Here is a 25,280-nt window from a genome sequence, read left to right as displayed (position 1 = left end):
TATTATGAGCATAATTTGGCTCCTTTTAAAGGATCCGGATTGAAGCGATAGCTAGCAACCTAGCAAGAGACGATCACATCCTTTAATAAAAACTGCAATAATCAAACAGTTCGTGGTAGCGACCCGGCTCAATAGTAAACGAAACTCTAAAAACGGAATTTTGATACTAAAAGACACATCAAAAGAATTGGATTTTCATGCTGATTTTAAATATACAAGTTTCATCAAATTTAGTCTTTGTCATCAAAAGTTACGAGCCTGAGAAAATTTGCCTTATTTTGGAAAATAGGGGGAAACACCCCCTAAAAGTCATAGAATCCTAACGAAAATAACACCATCGCATTCAGCGTATCAGAGAACCCCAATTCAAAAATTTCAAGCTCCTATCTACGAAAATGTGGATTTTCGTATTTTTTGCCAGAAGACAGATCACAGGTGCGTGTTTATTTGTTGTTTTTTTTCCCAGTGGTCATCGTATTGACCAAGTGGTCCTAGAATGTTGCAAGAGGGCTCATTCTAACAGGAAATGAAAAGTTCTAGTGCCTTTTTTAAGTGACCAAAAAATTGGAGGGCACCTGGGCCCCCTGCTACGCACATTTTTTACCCAAAGTCAACGGATCTAAATTTTGAGATAGCCATTTTGTTCAGCATAGTCAAAAATTTTAATAACTATGTCTTTGGGGATGACTCACTCCCCCACAGTCCCCGGGGGAGGGGCTGCAAGCTACAAATTTTAACCATTGTTTACATACAGTTGTACAGACGTTTTCTGGGGATTTTTTTGGTTTGGGGGGGTGGGGTGAGGGGAGGGGGCTATGTGAGAAGATCTTTCCTTGGAGTAATATGTCATGGGGGAATAGAAATTCAATGAAAAGGGCGCAGGATTTTCTAGCATTACTTTAAAAAACAATGAAAAAATAAACATAAAAAAGTTTTTTTCAATTGAAAGTAAGGAGTAGCATTAAAACTTAAAACTAAAAGAGATTATTACGCATATGACGGGTTCTTCTCCTCCTAAATACCTCGCTCTTTATGCTAAAGTATCTTTAGTAATTTCAACTATTTATTCTACGGCCTTTCTGATTCAGGGGTCATTCTTAAAGAATTGGGACAAAACTTAAACTTTAGTGTAAAGAGCGAGGTATTAACGAGGGGAAAACCCCCCTCATTTACATAATAAAAATATAAGAATATAGAAGTTTGTTACGTAAGTTAAATCTCAAGTTATGTATATTTTTTACTAATAAAAACGTTCGTTAAAAATTTAAAGTTCTACTTGCCTTTTTAAGTAACCGAAAAATCGGAGGTCAACTAGGCCTCTTTCCCCACCCCTTATTTCTCAAAATCGTCTGATAAAAACTAAGAGAAAGCCATTTAGCCAAAAAAAATTATATGCAAATTTGATTTTAATAGTTTATGTGCGGAGAGCCAAATTCAAACATGTATTAATTCAAAAACGTTCAGAAATAATATAAATAAAAAGTAGTTTTTTAAATAAAAGTAAGGAGTAACATTAAAACTTAAAACGAACAGAAATTACTCCGTACATAAAAGAGGCTTTTCCTCCTCAACCCCCCGCTCTTTACGCTAAAGTTACTTACTGTTTTAAAAATAGAGTTAAGAGAAAGTGTCAAACTTTACCGTAAAGAGCGAGGCATTGAGAAGGAAAAGCCCCTTTCATATACGGAGTAATTTCTGTTCGTTTTAAGTTTTAATGTTGCTCCTTACTTTCATTTAAAAAAAATAGTTTTTTTTATTTAATCCATATAAAGGGATATAGAACACAATCCTGCTTAACTCATGATTTAATACAAAACCAGCTGTCATTTTCATTTCCTACCTTAACCACAGCAGTGTTATTCTCGTACATAACATAACTTAAATATCTTTCCCCTGAGGATATTGGGGGGTCGTGTTAAATCCAAGGGCATAATTATTGGGCCTTTCAACTATGATGAACAAAATGGCTATCTCAAAATTATAATCGGATGATTTTGGGGAAAAGGGGTGGGGGAGGGGGCCTAGTGGTCCCCCAATATTTTTGTTCACTTAAAAAGAGCACTAGAGAGTTTAATGTCCGTTCGAATTAGCCCTCTCACGATATTCTAGGACCACTGGGTCGATATGATAACCCCTGAAAAAAAATAAAAATAAACACGCATTCGTGATCTTTTTTCTGGCAAAAAGTACAAAATTCCCCATTTGAGCTTGAAAACTCAACAATAGGATTCTCTGATACGCTGAATCTGATTGTGTGATTTAGTTAAGATTCAATGACTATTAGGGAATGTTTCCCCTTTTTCGAAAATAAGGTATATTTCCTCAGGCTCGGAACCTTTGATGAGAACGACTAAACTTAATAAGACATATACTTGAAATCAGCATAAAACTCCAATACTTTTGATATTTCTATTGGTATCAAAATCCAGTTTTTTAGAGTTCCAGGTATTATTGAGCCGGGCCGCTTCTTACATACATTTCGTTAGCACGAACTGTTTGATTAAAGAATAAACAAGTTTTATCTACTGAGAGTAAGAAGCAGCATTAAACCTAAAACAAAACATAAATTATTACGAATATTAGGGTTTGCCCCCTCCTCGCAACCTTGCTCTTCACGCTAAAGTGTTCTAGTACTTTAGAAAAGCTTCTTATTGTTCTAATTAAACGACCCTTGTGTTTCACGATTAGTTCTTAGAGAATTGGGACATGTCAAACTTTAGCGTAAAGACCAAAGCAGTGGGGAGGAGTAAACTCCCCCCCCCCCTAATAAACAAAATAATTTCTATTCGCTTTATTGAATGGTAGTCCTTATATCAGTTGAAAAAAACTAGTTTTTTTACTAAATTTCTGATCGTCTTTTAAAATAATGCCAGGATGCCCGTCTCCCACTCAACGGAAAAATCCCTCCTCGCAGAAAACTCTCTAGACAATTCAATTCCGGTGAAACTTTTCCTCGGACAATTACCCTTAAAAACTCCACATGTAAAATTGAGTAGGCAAAGAGAAAATAAGACCAAAAAAAAACAAAGAATTTCGTATATCATTTCTAGAAAATTCTCCCAATGTAAAATTTCCTATGAAAAATTCACACCCCGAACTTCTCTCCCTATTGAAAATCTCCAGAAATTCACCCCGCCCTTCCCACAAACCGAAAAATGTATACATACTTCCCAGTTAGAAGTACTATACGTAAGCAATGGGCAAATTTCATAACTTAAAGACCTTTTCCCAAGGGATGTGGGAGTCCATGTAATCTCCAAAGGCATAGTTATTAGACCTTCCAACTATGCTGAAAAAATGGCTATCTTAAAATTTGATCAGACTACTGATGAAAAAAGGGCATGGGGGGTAGGTGCCACTAATTTTTATCACTTAAATAGGACACTACAGATTTTAACTGTCGTTCGAATGAGCCCTTTCCTGATATTCTAGGACGATTGGTTTGATATTATCACCCCTGAAAAACAAACAAACAAATAAATAAACACGCACCTTGATCTTTCTTCTGGTAAAAAAACACAAAATTCCACAACATGGACAGTACAGTTCTCTGATACGTTGAATCAGATGGTGTCATTTTCGTGAAGATTCTTTAACTTTTAGGGAGTGTTTTCCCCCTTTTCGAAAATCAGGCAAATTTTCTCCGGCTCGTAGCCTTTGATGGGTACCAATAAACTTAATGTATCTTGATGTATTTGTAATCGACATAATAAGCCAATTCTTTTTATACATCTAACGATATCAAAATTCCGTTTTTAAAACTTCTTTACTATTGAGCCGCGTCGCTCCATAATTACAGTTCGAACGGTTTGATTTTACCAAGGTAAGTGTAGCTGTCCACTTTATCGGTCTTTTTGTTCCCAAGGTCACCTTTTCATCTTCATTTATCCCTAGCCTTGGCAACTTAGTCTTCCTAATATTAATTATAAAACCTATTCTAGCCCTCTGAACTCGCAAAAATTTCAAAAACTTCATTCATTTTACTCAAACTTAATTCTAGGAGTCTTAAATCATCAGCAGGATCTGAGTACAGGAAATAAGAGTAATGTTATATACTTTTTTAAAGAGCACCAAGCCACTCTTGTCCCCCTTCCACACCTTAATGTGAGCCTATGTACGTATAACCACAACGAAAATAAAACCGATTCGTATAACTATTTCATTGCACATTATTATGATTAAAACAAAATTAAGTTTTCAGGACATTAATGAACGGAAATGTTTCATCTTCTGTATACTGCATCTCTTCATACATTCTGCCATTGAAAAATATAGGCTCAAATTTTCAGGTTGGGCAGACACAGTTTTGATAAAGTCAAGGGTCCATAAAAACGAGTCAGTCATAGTTTCACAGGCCTTGAACAAAGGCAAATTCCACAGTTCAACGCCATCAAAGCTTGTCAGTGTTTCGATAAAAACTTCACCAAAAACAATTCTAGAATTCGAACATTTTTGTTTGGGATTATCATTTTCATGCATTGCTATAGTTACGTATTTTACTGAGGCTTGCACATTGATAGGAATTGTGTGAAACAGCCAACCCGAAGGGAGATCAATTGCTTCTCTGCCAATCAGTTGAACGTTTGATAATATAATTCTCTCTCCCCTAACTGGCATTTGAATAACCGAAAATTCAACAACTGATGCACTTAAATAACAATCTGGCTTTATACGAGAACACATCACAGAAACATCCTTCAGAAAACCGGTACTTTGAACAATAAAATTATATGTCTCTCTCATATCCCTATTTTTGGTTAAATTGTCTAGATATTCTTTAATGGTTCCCAGATGATAAAAATTCGAATTTTTGAGAACTAAAACACGGAGAGGAGTTTCTTTTAATGCTTCACAGATGGCTTGTTGCAGAGAATCACCCACTTTTATAATATTTTTGTTTCTTCCCAAACAAGTTAAAAAATTACCATATATACAGGTTTCTTTTTTATAGATGTCAAAATGACGCTCCAGTTCCAGCAACTTATGAGCAACACTTGGGGTTATCCAGAAACAACTGTCAGAATAAACACATTCCGCACCTAAACATGGATAAAAAGTTTTTACTAACTTTAATAGAACATCAATAAAATTAAGGTTAAGGGCAAATAGATAAACAAATTGGATACAGACAAAATGTCAGTTTATGAAATTGAAATTTATACTAAGCGCACTTAGTCGATTAGATATTAAGGTAAGCGCACTTCGTCGATTGGTATAATCTGTTTGTTGCTACCTCGTAGGATTATCAATATACTTAACAGTTTTTGGTAATTAAAAAATAATAAGGTTAGCAAAAATAAGGTTCTGCGCAATTTAGATAAACACATTGGATACAGACGAGATGCCTTTTGGTGAAATTAATTTAAAAGTTTTTCAACGAAAAGTAAAGAGTTAAGAATGAGCAAAAATAAAGTCAAATAATCTTCCAAGCGTAAAACTACTGCAAATCACTATAAATAAATAAATAAATGAAACTCAAAATGAACAGAAACTACAATAAATAGCCAATGTCAAACTCAAAACGAGCAAAAATTAACATGAGTAGGCTGATAACCCCCATGCCTTCTCAAGATCAGAACACAATTTGCACTTTACTGAAAGAAACAACAACAACAAAAAATCAGCATCGATTGTCAGTTTAACTGATATATACTGATATTTATTCCTTATAAGTTTTCATAATTTTTTTTATTTATTAAAGTAAGAAAAGTGAAAACATTTCAAAAGTATTTTGTTTTCATCAGGGGGGGGGGTGCCCCAGATCACTTTGACTCTTAAAAAGGGAAATAGAACATCTGATTTCCAATCAAATGAGCCCCCTCCGGAGTTTATACGACCACCCTTCCAATAAAACCTTATATGCCCTCGGGGCATAACTTATATTCCTTGCGCTGAGAGATCTGGGGGGGGGGTTGTCATCCTCAAAGACACAATTTCCAGACCTTTCAACTGCGCTGAGCAAAATGGCTATCATAAAATTTTTATTAGACGTTTTTTTGGAATTGATGCAAATCGGGAGCGGGGGGGGGCTTGTTGCCCTCCGATCGCTTTTGACTATTAAAAAGGCCCTTCCAATTTCCAATCGAATGGGCCTTTTTTGACGTTTCTACGATATTTTGAGTATTAAAAATACTCAATTATTATAAAAAGATATTTTGAGTATTAAAAAAGGCACTAGTCCTTTCAATTTCCAATCGAATGAGCCTTTTGGAAGTTTTTACGACAACAAATGCCCATCTCAAAATTTCCATAGGTTGCATTTAGGGAAAATACATGGTGCGGGGGTTATCTACACTCAGATCATTCTGAATCTTAAAAAGGGCACTAGAGCTTCTGATTACCAGCCCAATTAGCCTCTCAGAAGTTTATACGATCAGCCTTTCTATATACGGCTTATACATCCCCAAGGCATAACTTACAACCTTGCCCTGAGGGCTGGTTGGGGGGGGTCGTCATTCTCAAAACCATAATTCCCAGACCCTGGAACTCCGATGAACAAAATGGGTAACTAAAAATTTTGATTGGATATGTTTGGGGAAATGGTGGGCATGGAAGGGGTGTTAGTTGCCCTCCAGTCACTTCCGATTATTAAAATGGGCATTAGCCCTTTCAATTTCCAGTCGAATGAGTCCTATTCACAGTTTCTATGAGAAAAAATGGCCATCTCAAAATTTCTATCAGATGCATTTCGGGAAAATACGAGGTGGGGGGTTATCCACCCTCTTATAACTCTGAATCTCAGAAAAGGTACTAAAACCTCTGATTAGCAATCCAATGAGCCCCCTCCGAAGTTTATATGATCACCCTTTCTACATAAACCCCCCAGAGCACATCTATATATGCCCCCAGAGCACAACTTACTACCCTTGCCCTGAGGGCTCTAGGAGGTTGTCATCTTCAGAATCATAATTTCCGTAACTTTCAACTACGTTGAGCGAAATGGCTATCTCAAAATTTCGATTGAATGTACTTAAGGAAATGGTGGGCGTGGGAGGGAGGTTAGCTGTCCCCCAATCACTTTCGACTATTAAAAAAAGGCACTAGCCCACTGCCTATAATTAAAATTTATACCCTAAGCTAGGCGCACTTGGTAATCCTTTATAGCTACTTCGTAGGAATATCAATATACTTAAAGGTTTTTGGTAATTAAAAATCTTTTATTTATCCTAAAGTTGTTTGAATAAATAGTTGAAAAACAAGGCTTTGGGTTGAAATGGCTTGGTCGAAAAACAAAGTATTTGATATGAAAATTGAGTTTTTCATGTTTAAATAGCCTAAAAATGTCTTAAAGAGGAGTTGAAATCCCTGAGTTATTTTAACGTAATTCAATCTGAAACACTAAAACCTGATACAGAGCGGATTCATGGTTGAGGTAGAAATATAGGCTTCGAAAGTTGACTGAACAAAATTAGGTCCTTACTTCCAGTTGCAAGCTTGTGATGCTACGGTCCTGAGAACGGTTTGTGATTTGAATTGTTAGAGCTTTCTGGTAGAAGCTGAGCCCTACTACTGCAACTAGATTGTTGCAGCATCAAGCTGTCTGATGCCACCACACTGGTAAAAACTCCTCCTCCTTCCAAGTAACTGAGAACGACAAGATAACACAGAAGCAATTACATTTGAACCCCTTCTCCTCAAGAAGAATATCACATATTTTGGGAGAACTCCAGAAACTGCAACAGAATCTTTGCTATGACAAGCTGTTTTCCTAAGCGTTATTTTTTCTTTAGCATTTTATACACTTGTCTCATTTTTTCATAATTATGAAATATGGGCCTCAAGCCATTTTTTCCTTCAGCATTATTCAAAAATATGTCGCCGATAGTTTGATCATTTTTCTTGAAGAAAATACTTCTTGAGCCATGCTATTTTGAAAAATTATAGTGAGTTGACAACGATAACAAAATTGACGGCAAATACACAAAGCCAAAGTGTTATTACCCCAACAATTTTTCCGTTAAGGCTGAACAAAGGTTGTGCTGCCCGGGCAACGTAGATCAAGCCCCTAACTGTTACTTTCAGTGCAAATTATATACACATCACTAAAATATACTTAATTTAAACACATCCCAACAATCCTGCTATACTTACACCTTGCTTGGGGTGGTTTCAAATAATTTTAAAAATCAAATAAACAAGGAAAGCCAAATAGAAAAACTTACCATTATTAGTAAAAGTACAACCATGGCTACGCATAGCAGACACAGACGGCTTCTGTAGAACTTCTGTACAATCGTCATCAAACCAGGCAAGAGACGAACCTGGTGTTGGCAATGACAAAACATAAACACCATGGTTTTTACCTGAAATGAATTTACCAAAGAATACAGAACTTTGTTGACAGCCTTAATGAAAAAAAACACAGTTACCTTGTAGAAGATAGACAGAGAGAAGAAAAAGAAAGACTTTACGAGCGCCAACCCGAAATATTGGGAAAAACACTAAAAAGAAAGAGGTAACTAAAATCTTGCTTTCATACAATCGACAGCTCACTAAAACATAGAAATAGCATGAGAATACAGAAATACGTAAAATTTTTTTCAGTATTTAAGATTTTTGCTTCATTTTGCCCGTAGTATATATATTTAAATGCTTGCAGCATGGCATGTTGCACGTGAAGCAGTCCCAGTTTCGAAGTTTGAGCCAGTTTTTTATTTTAATTTCATTTTTTCCTCTTCATATTTTTTTACTCTGCTCTTATTTGTATTAAATAAAAAAAAAAAGGAGCAAAGTTAAAACTTAATAACAAACAAAAATTATCATGTTCATGAGGGGTGTTCCCCCTCCTCAGCACCTTGCCTTTACGCTAAAGTTCTTTAGTACTTTTCAAAAAGCTTCTTATTGTTCTATCTTTTTATATTAAACGAACCATGTGCTTCAGGAGTTGTGCTTAAAAAATTAGGACAAAGCTCGAACTTTAGCGTAAAGAGCAAGGTGTTGCAGAGGAAGCAACCCCCCTCATATACGTAATAATTTCTGTTTGTTTCAACTTTTTGTGTTGCTCCTTACTTTCAGTTGAGTAAACTTTTTTTTGTTTAATTTCTGATCGTTTTTTTAAATAATGTTGGAAAAATCCCTCCTCCCCACAGATGTATCCTCTATATCAGAGGTTCTCAAACTTATTAAGACACTGTGCCCCTTTTTATCCACAATACATTTTAAGTAGCCCCTCTCAGTTTCCGGTACTAAGTAAACTATACCTAAAACAAACATAAAATTGCCAGTTCTAAAGTTAAAGTGTTGTTTTCTTTTTGTGCTGACCGGCCTGGTACCTCCGAAAAACTGTTGCGGACCCCAAAGGGGTACGCTTACACCAGCTTGGGAACCACTACTCTAGTCAATTCAATCCTGGTAAAAATTTCCCACGGACAATTACTCTTAACATTTCCACAAGTAAAAGTGAGTCGCCAAAGAGAAAGAAAGACATAAGAATAATTTCATATAAGAATTCCCGCAAATTCCCCAACTGTAAAATTTTCTCTGAAAAATTCACCCCCTGGAAATTTCCTTCCCATGAAAAATTCTCTCCTTGGAAAATCCCACAAGCGGAAAATCCCCCCTGCCGAAAAATGTAAGCATACTTCCCAATAACAAATGCTACATGCAGACAATGGGTGAATTTTATAACTTAAACACCTTTTCCAAAGGGCTCTGGGGGTTCGCGTTATCTCCAAAGATGTAGTTATTCAACTATGCTGAACAAAATGGCTATCTCAAAATTTTGATCGGATGATTTTGAGAAAAGGGCGCTAGAAGGGGCCTATTTTCCATCCAATCCTTTTGGTCACTTAAAAAGAGCACTAGAGCATTTAATTTTCGTTCGAATGAACCCCGATATTCTAGGACCACTGGGTCGATATGATCACCCCTGGGAAAAAAAAATAATAGACGCACATCCGTGATCTTCCTTCTGGCAAAAAAATACAAAATTCCACATTTTTGTAGATAGGAACTTGAAAATCTCTACAGTAGGTATTCTTTGATACGCTGTATCTGATGGTGTGATTTTCATTAAGATCATATGATTTTTAAGGGAAATTTCTCCCTTTTTCCAGAAATCAGGTAAATTCTCTCAGGCTCGTAGCCTTTAAGGGTTAAGACCAAACTTATTGAAACTTATGTATGAGGAATCAGCATAATAAGCCGATATTTTTCATATATCTATTGGTATGAAAATTCCTTCTTTTAGAGTTTCGGTTACTATTGAGCCGGGTCGCTCCTTACTTACACTTCGTTACCACGAACTATTTGATGTTATAGCGGGCTATATGTAAATTATTAACATCACGGAACAAATGTTTTTCAATTATGTATTTCATCTGTAAAAATATTATGTTTTGCATCAAAAAATAAGTTTAACTTCGTAATCTTGCAGGAAGGACACTTCATTACTAATAATTTTCTTTCAAATGAGTACATATTACTGCAGCTCACGAGCAGCTTCATGGTTTTTCACTAAATTGGAGGGAATTTCTCATTCAAATCCTGAATACTTTCCAGCACTAATTAAAACATTAATTTATTGCTATTTTAAGAATTAAGAGTAGACATACTTACCAATCTCAAGACTTGATGGGTGAGCTAATGCAACTACACCTTCAAAATTCCTGAAATCTTTAACCTTAAGTCCTTCCAGGGTGAAAGTTTCGACGTCATCCGACGCCGCAAAGAAAACACCTCCGTTGACCATAAAAGGACAAAATCGTTGGGTAAATTCAATTTTCAAGTCAAGGAGGTCTCTGATATTGTGCCCATGGACAGATACTGGCGAAAATATCTTGCCAAATATCGAGTGGTTTGGAAGTCGCTTACTAAATCCACCTAAAATAGAAAAAATTTAATGCACGCAGTGGCGGTTCCGACCTCTCTTGCACCTGGGGCAAAATCTTGATTAGCAAAATTTTTGCGCCAAATTTTAACAGAATTTTCATTTATTAACGGAATTTTGCCAAGTGAGCCCTCTACTTCATTTTAATAAAACTAAAGTTTCAAAAATTAAAGAATAATTATAACCGCTCAATTATTTATTTGAAATTTGCAATCCTAAAATTTCTGCGCCCGGGGCAAGTGCCTCCTCTCTATCCCTCCTAAAACCACCTCTGGATCCATCACCTCCGGATCTGTAGCCAACAGACGTTCCTGTCAAGATTATTTCTTGAGAGAAAACTTGTAAAGTTTTAGAAACTTTCTGTAATTCATAATCATAAGAATGGTATACGAATTCTAACAGCCAAATTTCACAACTTGTGCACAACTTTTATTGCAATATCGCTGAATAGTTCAGTAAAGAACGATATATCTCCCATGCAATATTCTTCATATTATGGAGTTTATCATCTTTGTTGTTGTTGATAAATAATTTGGTTTAGTGAGTTTTTTTTATATTATAAGGGGTAGTCTGAAACCCGGTTTACGATGGAAATTCAAGGAACATAATGACATTACATAACTATGACATAACATTGCTTTCCTAGAAAGCAATTTTTCACAAGATGCATGTGTTCTATCGTCATATATCTGAAGATGCAGTTTTTGTCAGAAATACTATTTTATTCCAATATTATCTTATGTTATTTACAAATTTCACTAGATATAGTGATTTCTTTTCCAATGAACCTTCTCCAACATTTTATGACCACTAATTAGGTACAATCACACAGGCAAAAAAGGAAACACGTCAAAGATTCACATGCGAAAGCGGTTTTCCTTTTTGCTTAAGATGGGAGAAAGTAGTCTCCTATATTGAGTTTTTGGCTATGATGATTCCAAGGGTGCAGTTTCCATTTTGATTCGATACCATTATCGAGGGATTTCAGGCTACTTTTCAAACTTCCCATAAATTTGTTTCACAATAAAACTTTGCTTTTAAGATTAATGGGAATAAAAGTTTTCATTCCTGAACTAATTTCAAATGGAGACTCTTCTTCACTTGATAGTTTTTTTTTCAAAATGCCTTTTTAAATTTTCGGTTGCTATGAGCTAGGGTTCGATCCTTACTAGTTTATATCTGGCACTGCAGCTATGATAACATCTGTTGCTGCAACCAAGATTAACGCACAAAGTACAGATATCCTAAATCAAGACATTAGTTAAAGCCACGACGCAGGCAATAATGCTCCTAGACCAATGAATCAATTGTAAATATTTCATAATTGATTTTTTACCAGATTCGATTTACAAGTGTTTCTGAGGTTGCTGACTACAAATTAGAGACTGATGTTAGCCGTTCTTGTACGATAATGATTATTTGTATAAGGCTGATCCCAACAAGATTCAACATGTCCGCCTTTTTATTTAAAAAAAAGGAAGGGGATTTCTGACACCTTAGCCTTTTTTCAGAAGAAGAGGGGTAAAAGAATGGCAACATCAATTTTTTTTATCGTAATTAATATTCATTTTAACTTTTACTTTAATTTCATTTTATTTTCTGTTTGTTTTCAGCTTGATTCTTCATGCATAGTAATTTCTACTCATTTTAGGTTTCACATCTTGTACAAGCTAATTTATGTTACTTTGAACTTTTCAATTCGCTCTTTAATTTCCAGAAACAAACTTCTTTTTTTAGATTTAATTTACTCAAAACAATAAGATGGGTCGAACATAAAGAGTAAAATATATTCTGTTATTTTTTAACTTTAAATTCCTTCTTTACTTTTCACAAACAAGCTTTGTTTTTTTAGATTTAGTTTAACATATTCAACAGAAAAAGATGGGTCTAAAATAGAGGTAAAATATATTCTGTTCGTTTTGACTTTTAAATTTGCTCTTTACTTTTCACGAATAAACTTTGTCTTTTTTTTAGATTTAATTTTCTCCAAACAATAGGATGGGTGGAACATAAGGGGTAAAATATACTTCAAATTGAGTTTTCATTTTGTCGCTATTAGTTTTGTATTTCCATTACTATTTACGAAAGATACTAAATTTCCAAACTGAGGGATATGTTTTACACGTTATTAATGTGTTGGAGAAAAAGATGTTAATGAATCAGAGGCAAAAGGGGATGGATCTCCTTCTCCCTTTTTCAAAGCGCTGATCTTTCCTAAAGAGTCGTCCTGTAATAACCTATACAGGTGAAAACATTTTTTATGCATTTATAAACTTTAGGTTGCTACGGGTTGTTGCTCGCTCTTCATTAAGTTGCAACTATCGTTGCAGTCATGATATTCATCGATTTTAGAGGAATACTCACTATTTATGAAGAGGTGGATCCTCCTTAGTTCCACCACTGACCTATGTAGCTATTACCTACAAATAAGAGTGATGCAAATCGTTCATTTACATCACTCTTATATGCAGGTACTGAGCAGTAGAAATACTGCTTTTAACCTAAAAATAAAAATAAGTAGACTAACAAACGTATACCTGCATGTACAACTAATATCCTTTTGCTGAAAATATTTTCACCATATTTTTCAAAAAGACGATTGAGACAATGAATGCTTGAGCCACCAGTACCAATGGGAAATTCTTCAGGATCTGCATACACTTCAAATTCTATAGACGAAAGAATTGCATTTCTGAGCTTCTTTGCAGCAATCTGAAGAGAAAATGAAGTGACGTCAAAACAGTCTTTGATGAAAAGGTGAACTATTATGAACAGTGCAAAGGCCACATACCGACACTGACAAAACTGTTTTATCTACTTAAGGTAGATCTTATATGGTTCACAATTTTACATCTGTAAGTAATGGAACAGACACGTATGTAGAATTTTTTTTCATAGGAAAGGAATCCTAAATCTTTTGGAGACAGACAAATTTTGGAAGACGGACAGTTTCATGAAATCGGTAATAAACAGCAGAAAAATAAGACACTTATATGGAAGTTCAATTTATAAATTTTCAGAGGTAGAACTGGAATAGAGATCTTGTTCCAGTGGCAGATCCGGAGGGGATTGTTCCCTCCCAAAATTTTGCTGCTGTCCTCAATTAGTTTTTTTTCTGTTTTTACCCTTCTTAAAATGAACTTATCAATTTGGGCAATTATTGGTGCCCTTTTCAAATCCCCCCCCCCAAGATTTTGATCTAGATCCACTTTTGTCTTTCTCTACCCTGTATGTGTTTAATAAAGCAAGGAGTGAGGTTGATGAAACCTTTTCTGTTCATGATATAGGTAAATAATGCATAAAAACGTGGGTATGCTTTAGTGACAGGGTGTAAAAAGGAAAAAAAGTCCATATACTATGGAACACATATTGATCAAAGTTTAAACAATTTGGTAAAGTACTAAATAGACAAAAAAAAATTAACCCAACTATAAGATAGGATTTTATCAAATTATGTTACTAGTACTTCCTTTTTTACGCAAGCCGTTTGAAGTAAAACAAAGAAATATTATGTAACCTTTGCCTGCTACAATCAAAAACACTAGATCACATAATTCTGAAACTCAGACCATAAAAAGATGTTGATCAAAAGAAAAAAGACCAGAAAAAAACAACTTTTTATTTCTACATAGTCATTCAGTGAACATTATAAAATACAAATTCATAAAACTCAGATTCTTCTAGCTAAACAACTACTTTCTTAAAGCTCACTGTGGCCACTCTCAAGAAAACGCTAATTAGGCTTCACGAAAAAAATTATTAAATATTTGTAGATAATATTTAATTAATTAATATGGAGAAACTGTTCTTCAGCCGAAAGACCAAAGACCTTTTGTTTAAGTTCCTAGTAATTATTTCATCATTATGTATGATAATAAGATATAGATGGCATTACTTTATTAGAAAATATTTTAAGTGTTCATAGAGCTAAGCAGAATTAAAAAAAAGGAAGACTTTAGTTTACCTGATTTTTGTAAATTTCCTGTTGTTGGCGATCTTTTGAAGTCAGAACTACAATCTCCCAGTATGGTTTTTCAGTCATTTTCTACCTTAAAGGATATTCTTAAAGTATACACTGCCATCTACAAGAATTCTTTCTGTTTGAAAAAAGTAGTCAGTTGAGTTTATTTCATAGATTTTCAATTTAACTGATGCTTTTGCGAAGAAAGTAGTAAGGTTGGATGCAAATCCTTCATAAGTGGTCTGCTAAGAGTAATTTAACCACTAGAAGAGTGTTTTGAATAGGAGACTGTATCCTCACCAGTGATGCCAAACCACAGCTTACATACCAATACAGTTATGAAAACTCGATTTATTTTTGGGACACAGTGCGCGGTAGCGATGCTAGCGGCAGAAGAGAGGAAACTGGCAGCACAGCTCAGATACCAATATTGGTATCTAAGCTGTATATGCAACAAATCAAAATTGCGTTCCTGCCTATGGTGTTGTAGTACGATCTACGTGTCGGAGTGCGGGCTTGGAGGAGGTACCAAGTTCAGAGTCTGTGGCAAAAGCTTCTCATGGGCAAGATAGGAGTTTTCATAACTGAATATTGTTATCTAAGCTGTGTGCCAAACTGACTAAGACAAACTTCAAATACGAAAAAAAAGCTGGAGAAGTCGTATAATTTTTTTTTAATCCTATAACATGAAATTTTCATGAGAAAATTATGCTTGCTCAATTGTATGTGAACCCCAAGTGACAAATGCTTATTTTTTTTGTCAAAAAATAAGCCTAATAGCTTAATAGAGCTTGGTATTAGCAGTATCATTTAGAAAAAAAACAAGTAATGATAAATATAATCGAGGAAGTAAATTATGCTTTTACAAGTTGTGCAGAGAAATTTGCTATGTTTATTTAAGCTATGAAATAAGATAACATATCTTACCTTATACTTAAACTATTATCTTAAGCTGTATTTATTTAGGCAAAGAAATGGACTAAGTTTATTTCTTCGCACAACATCCTTACGGGGCAAGCAATTGTACGTAGAACAAATATGTAGCATATTCAACATCTCCTAAATGGTTTAGCATTATTTATTATAGTCAAAACTTTAGCGCAAAATTAATAAAGAGCAATGTGTTTACCAGGTATTTTTTTCTGGTATCATCCTCTGTTCAGCATTCTACTGTCAAGATGTTCGCGGATGATATAAAACTTTGTCTACCAGTACGAGACGAAAACGATGTGTAATTTTTACAGGAGGATCTTGACTCTCTAACTTATTGGTGCGAATCTAATTCCATGTTCATAAACCCTTCTAAGTATGTTGTTCTACACTATGCTCGTAAGCTCCCACCTGTGCATACTTACCTGCTGTCTAGCATACGAATCCCTTCTAACGAAATAGTGCGTGACCTTGGCGTTTGCTTTGATACCCAACTGGAATTTGATAAGCATGTTTCGAAAATTGTAAAGAATGAAACGTTTGTCGTCTATAAAGAGAAGTTTTAGTAAGTTTAACCTTTGTAATTTCTCACTACTATATAAATCAATGGTCCACCCTCTTCTTGAGTATAATACTTCGGTTTGGTTTCCATTAGATTTAACGGATGAGCATAGGGTAGGAAAGGTTCAAAGAAGGGCCACTAGGCTGGTCCCATGCCTTCAGTGCCTTTTTTATACGCAGAGACTATCTAGGCTTCAACTCCCGTCTTTCAGATTTCGTAGACGTTGTAGTGACCTTATAAATGTGTTTCGTATACTCAAAGGAATGGATGATGTTGATCCAAATTTAATTTTCAAATTTAGCCATTATCACTCCACTCGTCAGTATGATTACAAATTATATCCCCCAAAACCGCTTAAAAATTGGTCAATAATCTTTCGTTATTAGAGTTGCCAGACCAAGGAATGGTTTGCCTTTGGAGGTTGTCGAGGCAGAGAGCGTTCGAATTTTTATGAGTGCAGTTGTGTAGTTTCGTGTTATTTAGAAGTTTTCGCTGTTCAGTTTGTCGTTGCCAATTTACTTTAGATTAGTATTATAATTTTGTGTTTTTGCGACAAGCACTGATGGTCGTAGAAACATGAAAGAGGGATCATTTGAACACACATTAAAAGTCCCATTGCCAGTTACAAGGAGCAAAACTGGTTGCAGGGCAGGGCAGTAGCTCTTTTAATCCTACCAATTTAAAGGTACCTCCAATACAAGAATGCACCTCCAGGGCTCCACAATAATTGAAGGCTCAAGAGTAAGGACCCCAGAATGTTCGAAATAGAACATGCTTCATAGAACCATTTTAATATGAGAATAGGTGAATATGTTAAGCCTATTTGAAGTCAGAGCTATGCAAGGAATTTCAACGTGTATTATTGAAGGATGTGCCTTTCCACGAAGCATAGGCACAAGATTGAGAGATGGTCTTCGATTTCTATCGAATTTGGTTTATAAGAATAATCTGACTTAGCTGATTACTAAACTAAGTCTATTATTGTAATACAAACCTACAAAATCTAAACGTTTTTTCAAGTAGGTTATTTCACAAATGGTATTTCACACAAGTGCAAATGACACTTTAGCCCTCCTTAGGGTTTCAGTTGGAGCGACACTGCTATTAATAGTAACTTGCGTTAAATTGAAATTTGGCATCAATGTTGCTTTTATTTATGTTCGTTTTAATTTTCATTCATGGTAATTTTTTCAGGTTTGACACCTTCTATATTAAAATGCAGGGTCATCAATTTTTACACTAGATCCTTCCAATATGTATATTCTCGTCATAAATTTTCCCTAGTACTTCATTCTTCGTTCAAAGTAGATGGCCCTCAAGTGTCCGCCTCAATTCTATCTATACAGCTTCTTTAAGACCATTGAGACCAAAAAAGGTAACTTAACTGTCAGGTTGCTGTTCCTTTTTTCACTCTTCAACAATAGAGTTCTTGACGGAATCTGCTGGTCCTTCGTCATTCGTGCCCAGTAATGGTAACTTGGTACTAGTGTGTTAAGCAGACAACGTTCTAAAGTTGAGTCACACTATGCAGCACATTAGTGAGTTTTGCGTGGCTGTAGTCTGAGAATATTAGGCTTGGAATTGAATTTCATGACACAAAGTCTGAAGTTGTGCTCTTCAACTGGAAGCAAGCTTTATCAGAAGAAATTTCCTCTCGGAATCAGTAGGATCAAGCCAGTTGACTCCTGTTACAGTTGATCACATAACTCTTGTTTCCATCGAACGTCAAGTCAGTCTTTTTAGGAATTTTTATTCAAGAATAGCCTACGTTTAAACCTTCTTTCGAATGATAAATACAAATTTAAGACAAACTAAATTTACCCTCACTGATTTATTGCCGAAATAGAGGGGATATGATGTCTTTCAACCAGATGACTTTTCAAGGATAAGAGGACATGATCGAAAACTTCTCAAGAAGCGTGCCTACTCAAGATTACGTAGCAAATTATTTTCTAATCGGGCGGTGAATCTATAGAGCCCGTTAGACCAAGAATAGTGTATATTTTTTTTCTAGACCTCTGCTCAAACTACCAAATTTAAAATCAGCATATACAACATAAGAAAAGCACATTTTTTATTCTGATTCCAAATAAGCAAAACATGTTACTTTACAAATGCTACTAAAATAGGATGTTTTGCAAGGTGTGATAAAAAGGGGAAATACCCCCAAAATAGGTTTAAACCTAATAAATATTGAAAATACGAGAACAGAGGTTTGACGAAGCTGCTAAATTTTATGTTTTTGCTGAGAAGAATTGTCATGGACGCCCGTTTGTTTGTTTTTTGTTTTCAACTAAGATTTCTTTAACAGAAGATTTCGAAGATTTCTTCTTTTTACTTCAAGTTTCTCGTTTACAACAGTTATATTCTAACTCTTCTTTAATTTTGTCAAACCTTTTTCTAACATTACAACTTTCCTTTTGTATTTCAGCTGAAAAATAAATCATGAAGCAAGATTCAGATCATGGATACTTTTTATAGCCTGGGTCTTCCCACCCGAATGACCAACAAGCGCTAAATCAGAAACGCATCTGAATTAAAATCGAACTGTTGTGGGCATCAAGCCATTGCTAATTGTAGAAAAGCCAAGACAGATCGTCCAATTGAGTGAGAGACAAATCTGGCAATACCCCCCCCCCCCCTTGGTAGGATTGTATAAAAATGACGTTAGTTCACTTGTTAATAGATGTGTCTATGCGTCCATGCGTCATTCCTAGGGCAGTAGAACTAAAGTAGATAGTCATAGAGTCTATAGTTTTCCAAGTGTTTGGTTAAATGGCACGGGTAAACAGCGGGAGTAAGAATGCCTCTCTTATTGGACCAATACTTGTTTGTTATCTTTTAGCAAGTCAAGCCTGTCTACAGTCTCAGGCAAATTCTTGAATAAATATTTAGAATGGGAAAGTATATTCATAGTCTTTTTCCGTTACTATGTTTTGTTTGTTTTAATTAGGCACTGAAAATGACCTGTGAATATTGGTCCAAGATATATGCAATTCTTTTTCCAATTCAATGTTGGCCTAATCACTGTGTTTTTTTTTATTATTTTCCTTTAGCAGAATCACAGGTCTTACTCCATAACACTTCGCGGGACCTACGATAGGCTAATGAGAGATTAATTTCTACATCCCTACCCTCAAACTCCTTCTATATTTATCTGAAATCTCACAAAGAAATAGGAAATTTAAGGTAATTTTTTCAAAGTCACTTTTTACTTTCTTGCGAAATTTTATACTTTTTGTAATATTCTCGCGATTTTTTTTTGTATTTTTTTCTCGTAGTTTTAGATGTCAATACCAAAAAAATTTCGGTGACAAGTTTGAGCTATTTTTAATGAATTTTCATTTAACGAAGACCTAAAGCAAATATTATAGAGCGTAAAGTAGCGAGACTTTTTTTGCCATCTAGCGTCACTGATTGGTTCTAAATTGGGCTAATGGTAGGTTTTGGTGTTATAGTCGGGAAAATTTAATTAAATAAAGAGAGAGAAGCTGTCAATAATAAATTTGCTTTAATGCTTTAATCTGCCAATAATGCGTTAAAGGTCTTCTAAGAGGGTCACGGTTTGCACCAAGAGAAACCGTGACAATATCGACTGACAAAAAAACAAGGAATCACTGTGGAATAGATATACCTGCAGGGACAAGGGGTCAAACTAAGTCAAAAGATTTTAGAGCCAACTGTAATTATAAAAGATTGGACACATTTTTCCATAATACATATTTAATAAAAAAAAAATCAGATCTCTAAGCTTAGGCTACAATTGGAGATTATATTTGAAAAATCTTTAACTCAGAAAAGTGAAAAATATTCATCTTTCTCTTTTATAGATTTTCCTTAAAATCCCCCAAAATGGCTCATGAGATACAGAACTAGGGAGACTCTCAATAGCAGAAACAGCCTCTTTGTAGGTCTTTTCTTCGTAGTCACTGTATATACCGTTCATTCCAATTTTTGTATACACTTCCTTTACTTTGGATATAGATTCAGCATCGTCTTTACCATAATTTTTCTGGAAATACGAAATCAATGATAAATATTAATGAAATAGAAGTGTTACCAAAAAGGGCATATCTGTCTCAAAACTTTCATGAATACTTCCAAGACGAATTTGAAGAAATTACTTGATAATTGATTAAAGATTAAAGTTACTTAATTGATTTAACGATTGATTATTATTTAATTGATAGTTAATTAATTGTTAATATTTAATTGATAGTTATTTAAGTGTTAATATTTAATTATTATTTATTTGATAGTTATTCAATTGATTCAATGATTTTATTTAATGATTATTGACTAAAGTTATCTAAGATGGTAGGCGAGGCCTGCCTATTTCTCTCCCTAGTCATATAGGGCGCGGCTTTGAGATTCCTAGATGGAATTGAAGGAAAGATAATTCGAGTTTTGTAATATAGATCATCATAGAAAAGGCTACCGTATCACGCATCAAAAATGAGCAGCAATGATGCCCTCATACAGTGGATTAGAGGAAATCCCCCCGCAAAACCGATTTGGTAGACAGGCAATTTCAAAAATTAGGCAAACCATGAGAAAAAAGGATCACTTTTGGATCCATGAAACCCATCGTCACGGACAAATTCTCCTGACCCAATTTAATTCAAATTAAAGCTATATACACTCCTCTGTATATAACTCAAAATTTATATTCAACTCTCAGATGAAATAAAATCGAAAATTCAAATACTAATCTTAAAAATAAAAAAGGCGAATTCAATCATGTGTATTAAAACTCGATACTCATATGCCAAAATCAAATTTCCAAATTGTTATACAGAGCCCTTATCCAAATAAAAATCCCTTATCTAATTTATCATTCAAAAAAAAAAGCCCGAGCATCAAAGTTAAAGAAAGTTCTTTCTCATAGCTCAAATAGAAGAATTTAAAATTTACATTTAAGTTCCGAAATTCAGTAACTGAAAATTCAGATGTCTAACTTAAAACTTAGAATTGATTCTCAAACTCCAAAATAGAAAATTCAACTTTTCTGTTCAAAATTTCAAATCCCACGAGAAGATTCCATAATATATGTTCGGCCAGGAGAGTTATATTCTTAGTTTTAGTTGTTATTCACTTTAAGGTATATTGATATTTAGAATAAAACTAGATGCCTGTATTGTTATTTATTTGCCCCAAAAAATTCCAGGGTCGTGATTAGGCTGCCACCGATTATTCCATTTCTCACGTTCGATTTAGCAAAAATTAACAAGTGGTGTGAGAAATGAAAATTTCCAGTCAAAAATCAAGAAATAAGGAGGAAATTTCATATGTTCAGGGACGGTGATGATCGGAATCAAGAGAAAAAAAAGAAAATAAATCAAATTTTGGATTGAAGTTTTGTAGAAATACTCTTAAATTTCTAGAAAAATTGCAAGTCCTAGAGCATCACAAAAAATTCATCTTTAAAAGAATAAAGAGTAAAAAATTACTTTTAGGAAAATTACGGCTAGGAAGGTTTTTGGACAAAACAAGATTCAAAACAACGAAAAGATATATATATATATATATATATATATATATATATATATATACATATATATATATATATATATATATATATATATATATATATATATACTAGCTGTTGGGGTGGCGCTTCGCGCCACCCCAACACCTAGTTGGTGGGGGCGCTTCGCGCCCCCCCAAGCCCCCCCGCGCGCGTAAGTCGTTACGCGCCATATTAGTTACGCGCCATTGTAGTTGTGTCCCTATGTCCCACCTGTGAATATAGATAGATATATATATATATATATATATATATATATATATATATATATATATATATATATATATATATATATATATATATATATATATATATATATATATATATATATATATATATATATATATATATATATATATATATATATATATATATATATATATATATATATATATATATATATATATGTTTTTAACTACGTAAAACTTGCGAATATACAACATTCTTTGCTGTCCCATTGTCTGTGCATATAAATAGATTTTCAGGTTTACCGACTCTTGAACATGCAACATATAATGGTCCATGGGAAAACAATCCGTATTCAGATCTATACCTCATGATTCTAATGATTGCCCTTGAGCTTTGTTGATGGTGATTGCTAATCGACCATTCCCTGAGTCGCCATCGTCATTTATATATCCCCCTGTGCACCCCGGCGTCCCCTTTGTAGTTATGTCCCTGTGTCCCGGTCGTCATTTATATTCCCTGTGTCCCGGTCGTCATTTGTGTCCCGGTGTTCCAGTCTGTGATTTCTCTTTGAGTGTCCCGGGCGTCATTTATATTCCTTGTGTCCTGGTGTCCCGGTCGTCATTTATATCCCCCTGTGCCCCCCGGCGTCCCCATTGTAGTTGTGTCCCTGTGTCCCGGTCATCATTTATATTCCCTGTGTCCCGGTCGTCATTTGTATCCCGGTGTCCCGGTCTGTATATACATTCGTTTTTTAGTTTTGTTTTTCTCCTTTATTTTTTTCCTTTTTTCTTTTTTTTCTTTTTTAGTTTATTTAGATTTTTAGATTTTTTAGTTTTTTTATTAGTTTTTAGTTATTTTGTAGTTTTTACCATTTTTTTAGTTTTTTTAGTTTTTTTTTTTTACTTATGTCCTGGTCGTCATTTATACTCCCTGTGTCCCGGTCGTCATTTGTGTCTCGGTGCTTTGTTGATTGCTAATTTATATTATATTTATATTTATATTTTTTATATTTATTAATATTTTTTTAGTTTTCTTTTTCTCTTATTTTTCAGTTTTTTCCTTTTTTTTAGTTTTTTCTTTTTTAGTTTTTAGTTTTTTTTTGTTTTTTACCTTTTTTTAGTTTTTTTAGTTTTTTTAGTTTTTTAGCTTTTTTAGTTTTTTTTTTAGTTTTTAGTTTTTTTTTTAGTTTTTGCCTTTTTTTAGTTTTTTCAGTTTTTTTTAGTTTTTAGTTTTTTACCTTTTTTTAGTTTTTTTTAGTTTTTTAGCTTTTTTAGTTTTTTTTCTTTTTAGTTTTTTTTGTAGTTTTTACCTTTTTTAGTTTTTTTTCTTCTTTTGTATTAGTGTGAAATAATTCAGACGTCATATGCGGACAAACACGACGTCACTCGATAGACGGACAGACAGACATAACCCACAAACAACTTATTTTTATATATATTTATTCATATTTTTTTAGTTTTCTTTTTCTCTTTTATTTTTCAGTTTTTTCCTTTTTTTTTGTTTTTTTCTTTTTTAGTTTTTAGTTTTTTTTAGTTTTTTACCTTTTTTTAGTTTTTTTTAGTTTTTTTAGTTTTTTAGCTTTTTTAGTTTTTTTATTAGTTTTTATTTCTTTTGTAGTTTTTACCTTTTTTTATTTTTTTCAGTTTTTTTTTTAGTTATTAGATTTTTACCTTTTTTTAGTTTTTTTTTAGTTTTTTAGCTTTTTTAGTTTTTTTTTCTTTTTAGTTTTTTTTGTAGTTTTTACCTTTTTTAGTTTTTTTCTTCTTTTGTATTAGTGTGAAATAATTCAGACGTCATATGCAGACAAACATGACGTCACCTGATCCATCCACAGATCCACACACAGACAACTTATTTTTATATATATAGATATATATATATATATATATATATATATATATATATATATATATATATATATATATACATATATATATATATATATATATATATATATATATATATATATATATATATATATATATATATATATATATATATATATATATATATATATATATATATATTTATATATATATATATATATATATATATATATATATATATATAGCACTTCAACGCCATACGAAGGGTGTAGATATAAACAAGAAATTATAAAATCCTAAATCAGTCCATAATAAGGAATTTTAATAGTTTAATTTGTTTTTGCTTTAAATTTTTGAAAATCTTACTGAAAATCCACAAGAAAACTGCCCAAAACTGTGCATTTTAGGCTCGAGAAAACGCAACTTCAATCAAATGGAATATTTAATAGAGTACCTTTATAAGAGCCACCTGTTCTGGTGTTCCAAGTTCTAAGGCTTTTGCAAGAAGCCATGTACATTTTCCATCTTGGATATCCGTACCAATCTTTCCTGTAGTACTAGGATCTCCGAAACAATCAAGGTAGTCATCTTGGACTTGGAAATATATACCTATGGGTATGACAGTATTTTCTATAGCTTTGAGGAGATCTGTATCATTTTGTCTAGCCTAAAAAAAAAAGAAAGAGATTAGGATATCCGTACCAATCTTTCCTGTAGTACTAGGATCTCCGAAACAATCAGGGTAGTCATCTTGGACTTGGAATTATATACCTATGGGTATGACAGTATTTTCTATAGCTTTGAGGAGATCTGTATCATTTTGACTAGCCTAAAAAAAAAAGAGATTAGGCAAGTAATCACATCTTGGAGGCAGCTACATTACAGCTATTAGTTCAACAACTTTGGATGCAACTAAAATAGGACTTATTGCAGCGTTGGTAAAAATGATGCAATCACAAGCAGGGCTGTGGAGTCAGAGTCGTAGAGGCGAAGTTTTAGTAAATTTTTTGGATAGTGGAGTCGGAGTTAGAGTTGGTATATTGAAAATGTACGGAGTCAGAGTTGAAGTCCTGGTCGATTATATTAAAATCTAGCTCAATGAAGCTTTAAAACAGGGCTGTGGAGTCGGAGTCGCAGAGTCGGAGTTTTAGTAAATTTTTGGTCGTCATTTATATTCCCTGTGTCCCGGTGTCCTGGTCGTCATTTGTGTCCCGGTGTCCCGGTCTGTAATTTCTATTCGAGCAATCCCTGTGTCCCGGTCTTCATTTATATATCCCGCCTGTGCCCCCGGCGTCCCCGTTGTAGTTGTGTCCCTGTGTCCCGGTCACCATTTATATTCCCTGTGTCTCGGTCGTGATTTGTGTCCGGGTGTCCCGGTATGTAATTTCATCAGTTGACAAACATTACATCAGTCGACAAACAACTTCATGACGCATACAGCTCAATCCTTATAATGA

General features: G+C 34.0%; 2 protein-coding genes across 6 annotated transcripts in view; both read right to left on the bottom strand.

Annotated features, from left to right (window-relative positions):
• The window catches only part of LOC136025229 (fucose-1-phosphate guanylyltransferase-like), a 35,453-nt gene extending 20,330 nt beyond the window's left edge, over positions 1-15,123 (bottom strand). For 2 of the 5 annotated variants that reach the window (XM_065701056.1, XM_065701057.1), the window contains exons 1-5: positions 14,793-15,116; positions 13,366-13,540; positions 10,558-10,821; positions 8,163-8,303; positions 4,926-5,039 (exon numbers count right to left, since the gene is read on the bottom strand). In XM_065701056.1, coding sequence (XP_065557128.1) covers positions 4,926-5,039; positions 8,163-8,303; positions 10,558-10,821; positions 13,366-13,540; positions 14,793-14,870 — 772 coding nt within the window. In that variant the 5' untranslated portion in view covers positions 14,871-15,116. Of the gene's footprint in view, positions 1-4,145; positions 5,040-8,162; positions 8,304-10,557; positions 10,822-13,365; positions 13,541-14,792 lie in introns of those variants that run through there. The other 3 variants (XM_065701054.1, XM_065701055.1, XM_065701053.1) reach the window with 3 other exon arrangements.
• A 4,826-nt stretch (positions 15,124-19,949) lies between these two features.
• LOC136025231 (uncharacterized) overlaps positions 19,950-25,280 on the bottom strand; it is a 45,903-nt gene continuing 40,572 nt past the window's right edge. The window contains exons 6-7 of the mRNA XM_065701065.1: positions 24,278-24,490; positions 19,950-20,293 (exon numbers count right to left, since the gene is read on the bottom strand). Coding sequence (XP_065557137.1) covers positions 20,093-20,293; positions 24,278-24,490 — 414 coding nt within the window. The 3' untranslated portion in view covers positions 19,950-20,092. The remainder of the gene's footprint in view (positions 20,294-24,277; positions 24,491-25,280) is intronic.

Source organism: Artemia franciscana, chromosome 3 (assembly GCF_032884065.1).
Source record: "Artemia franciscana chromosome 3, ASM3288406v1, whole genome shotgun sequence".
In the NCBI taxonomy this organism is placed as follows: Eukaryota; Metazoa; Arthropoda; class Branchiopoda; order Anostraca; family Artemiidae; genus Artemia; species Artemia franciscana.
Note: the sequence above shows the minus strand (reverse complement) of the source record. Positions and strands in the feature narration are given on the sequence as shown.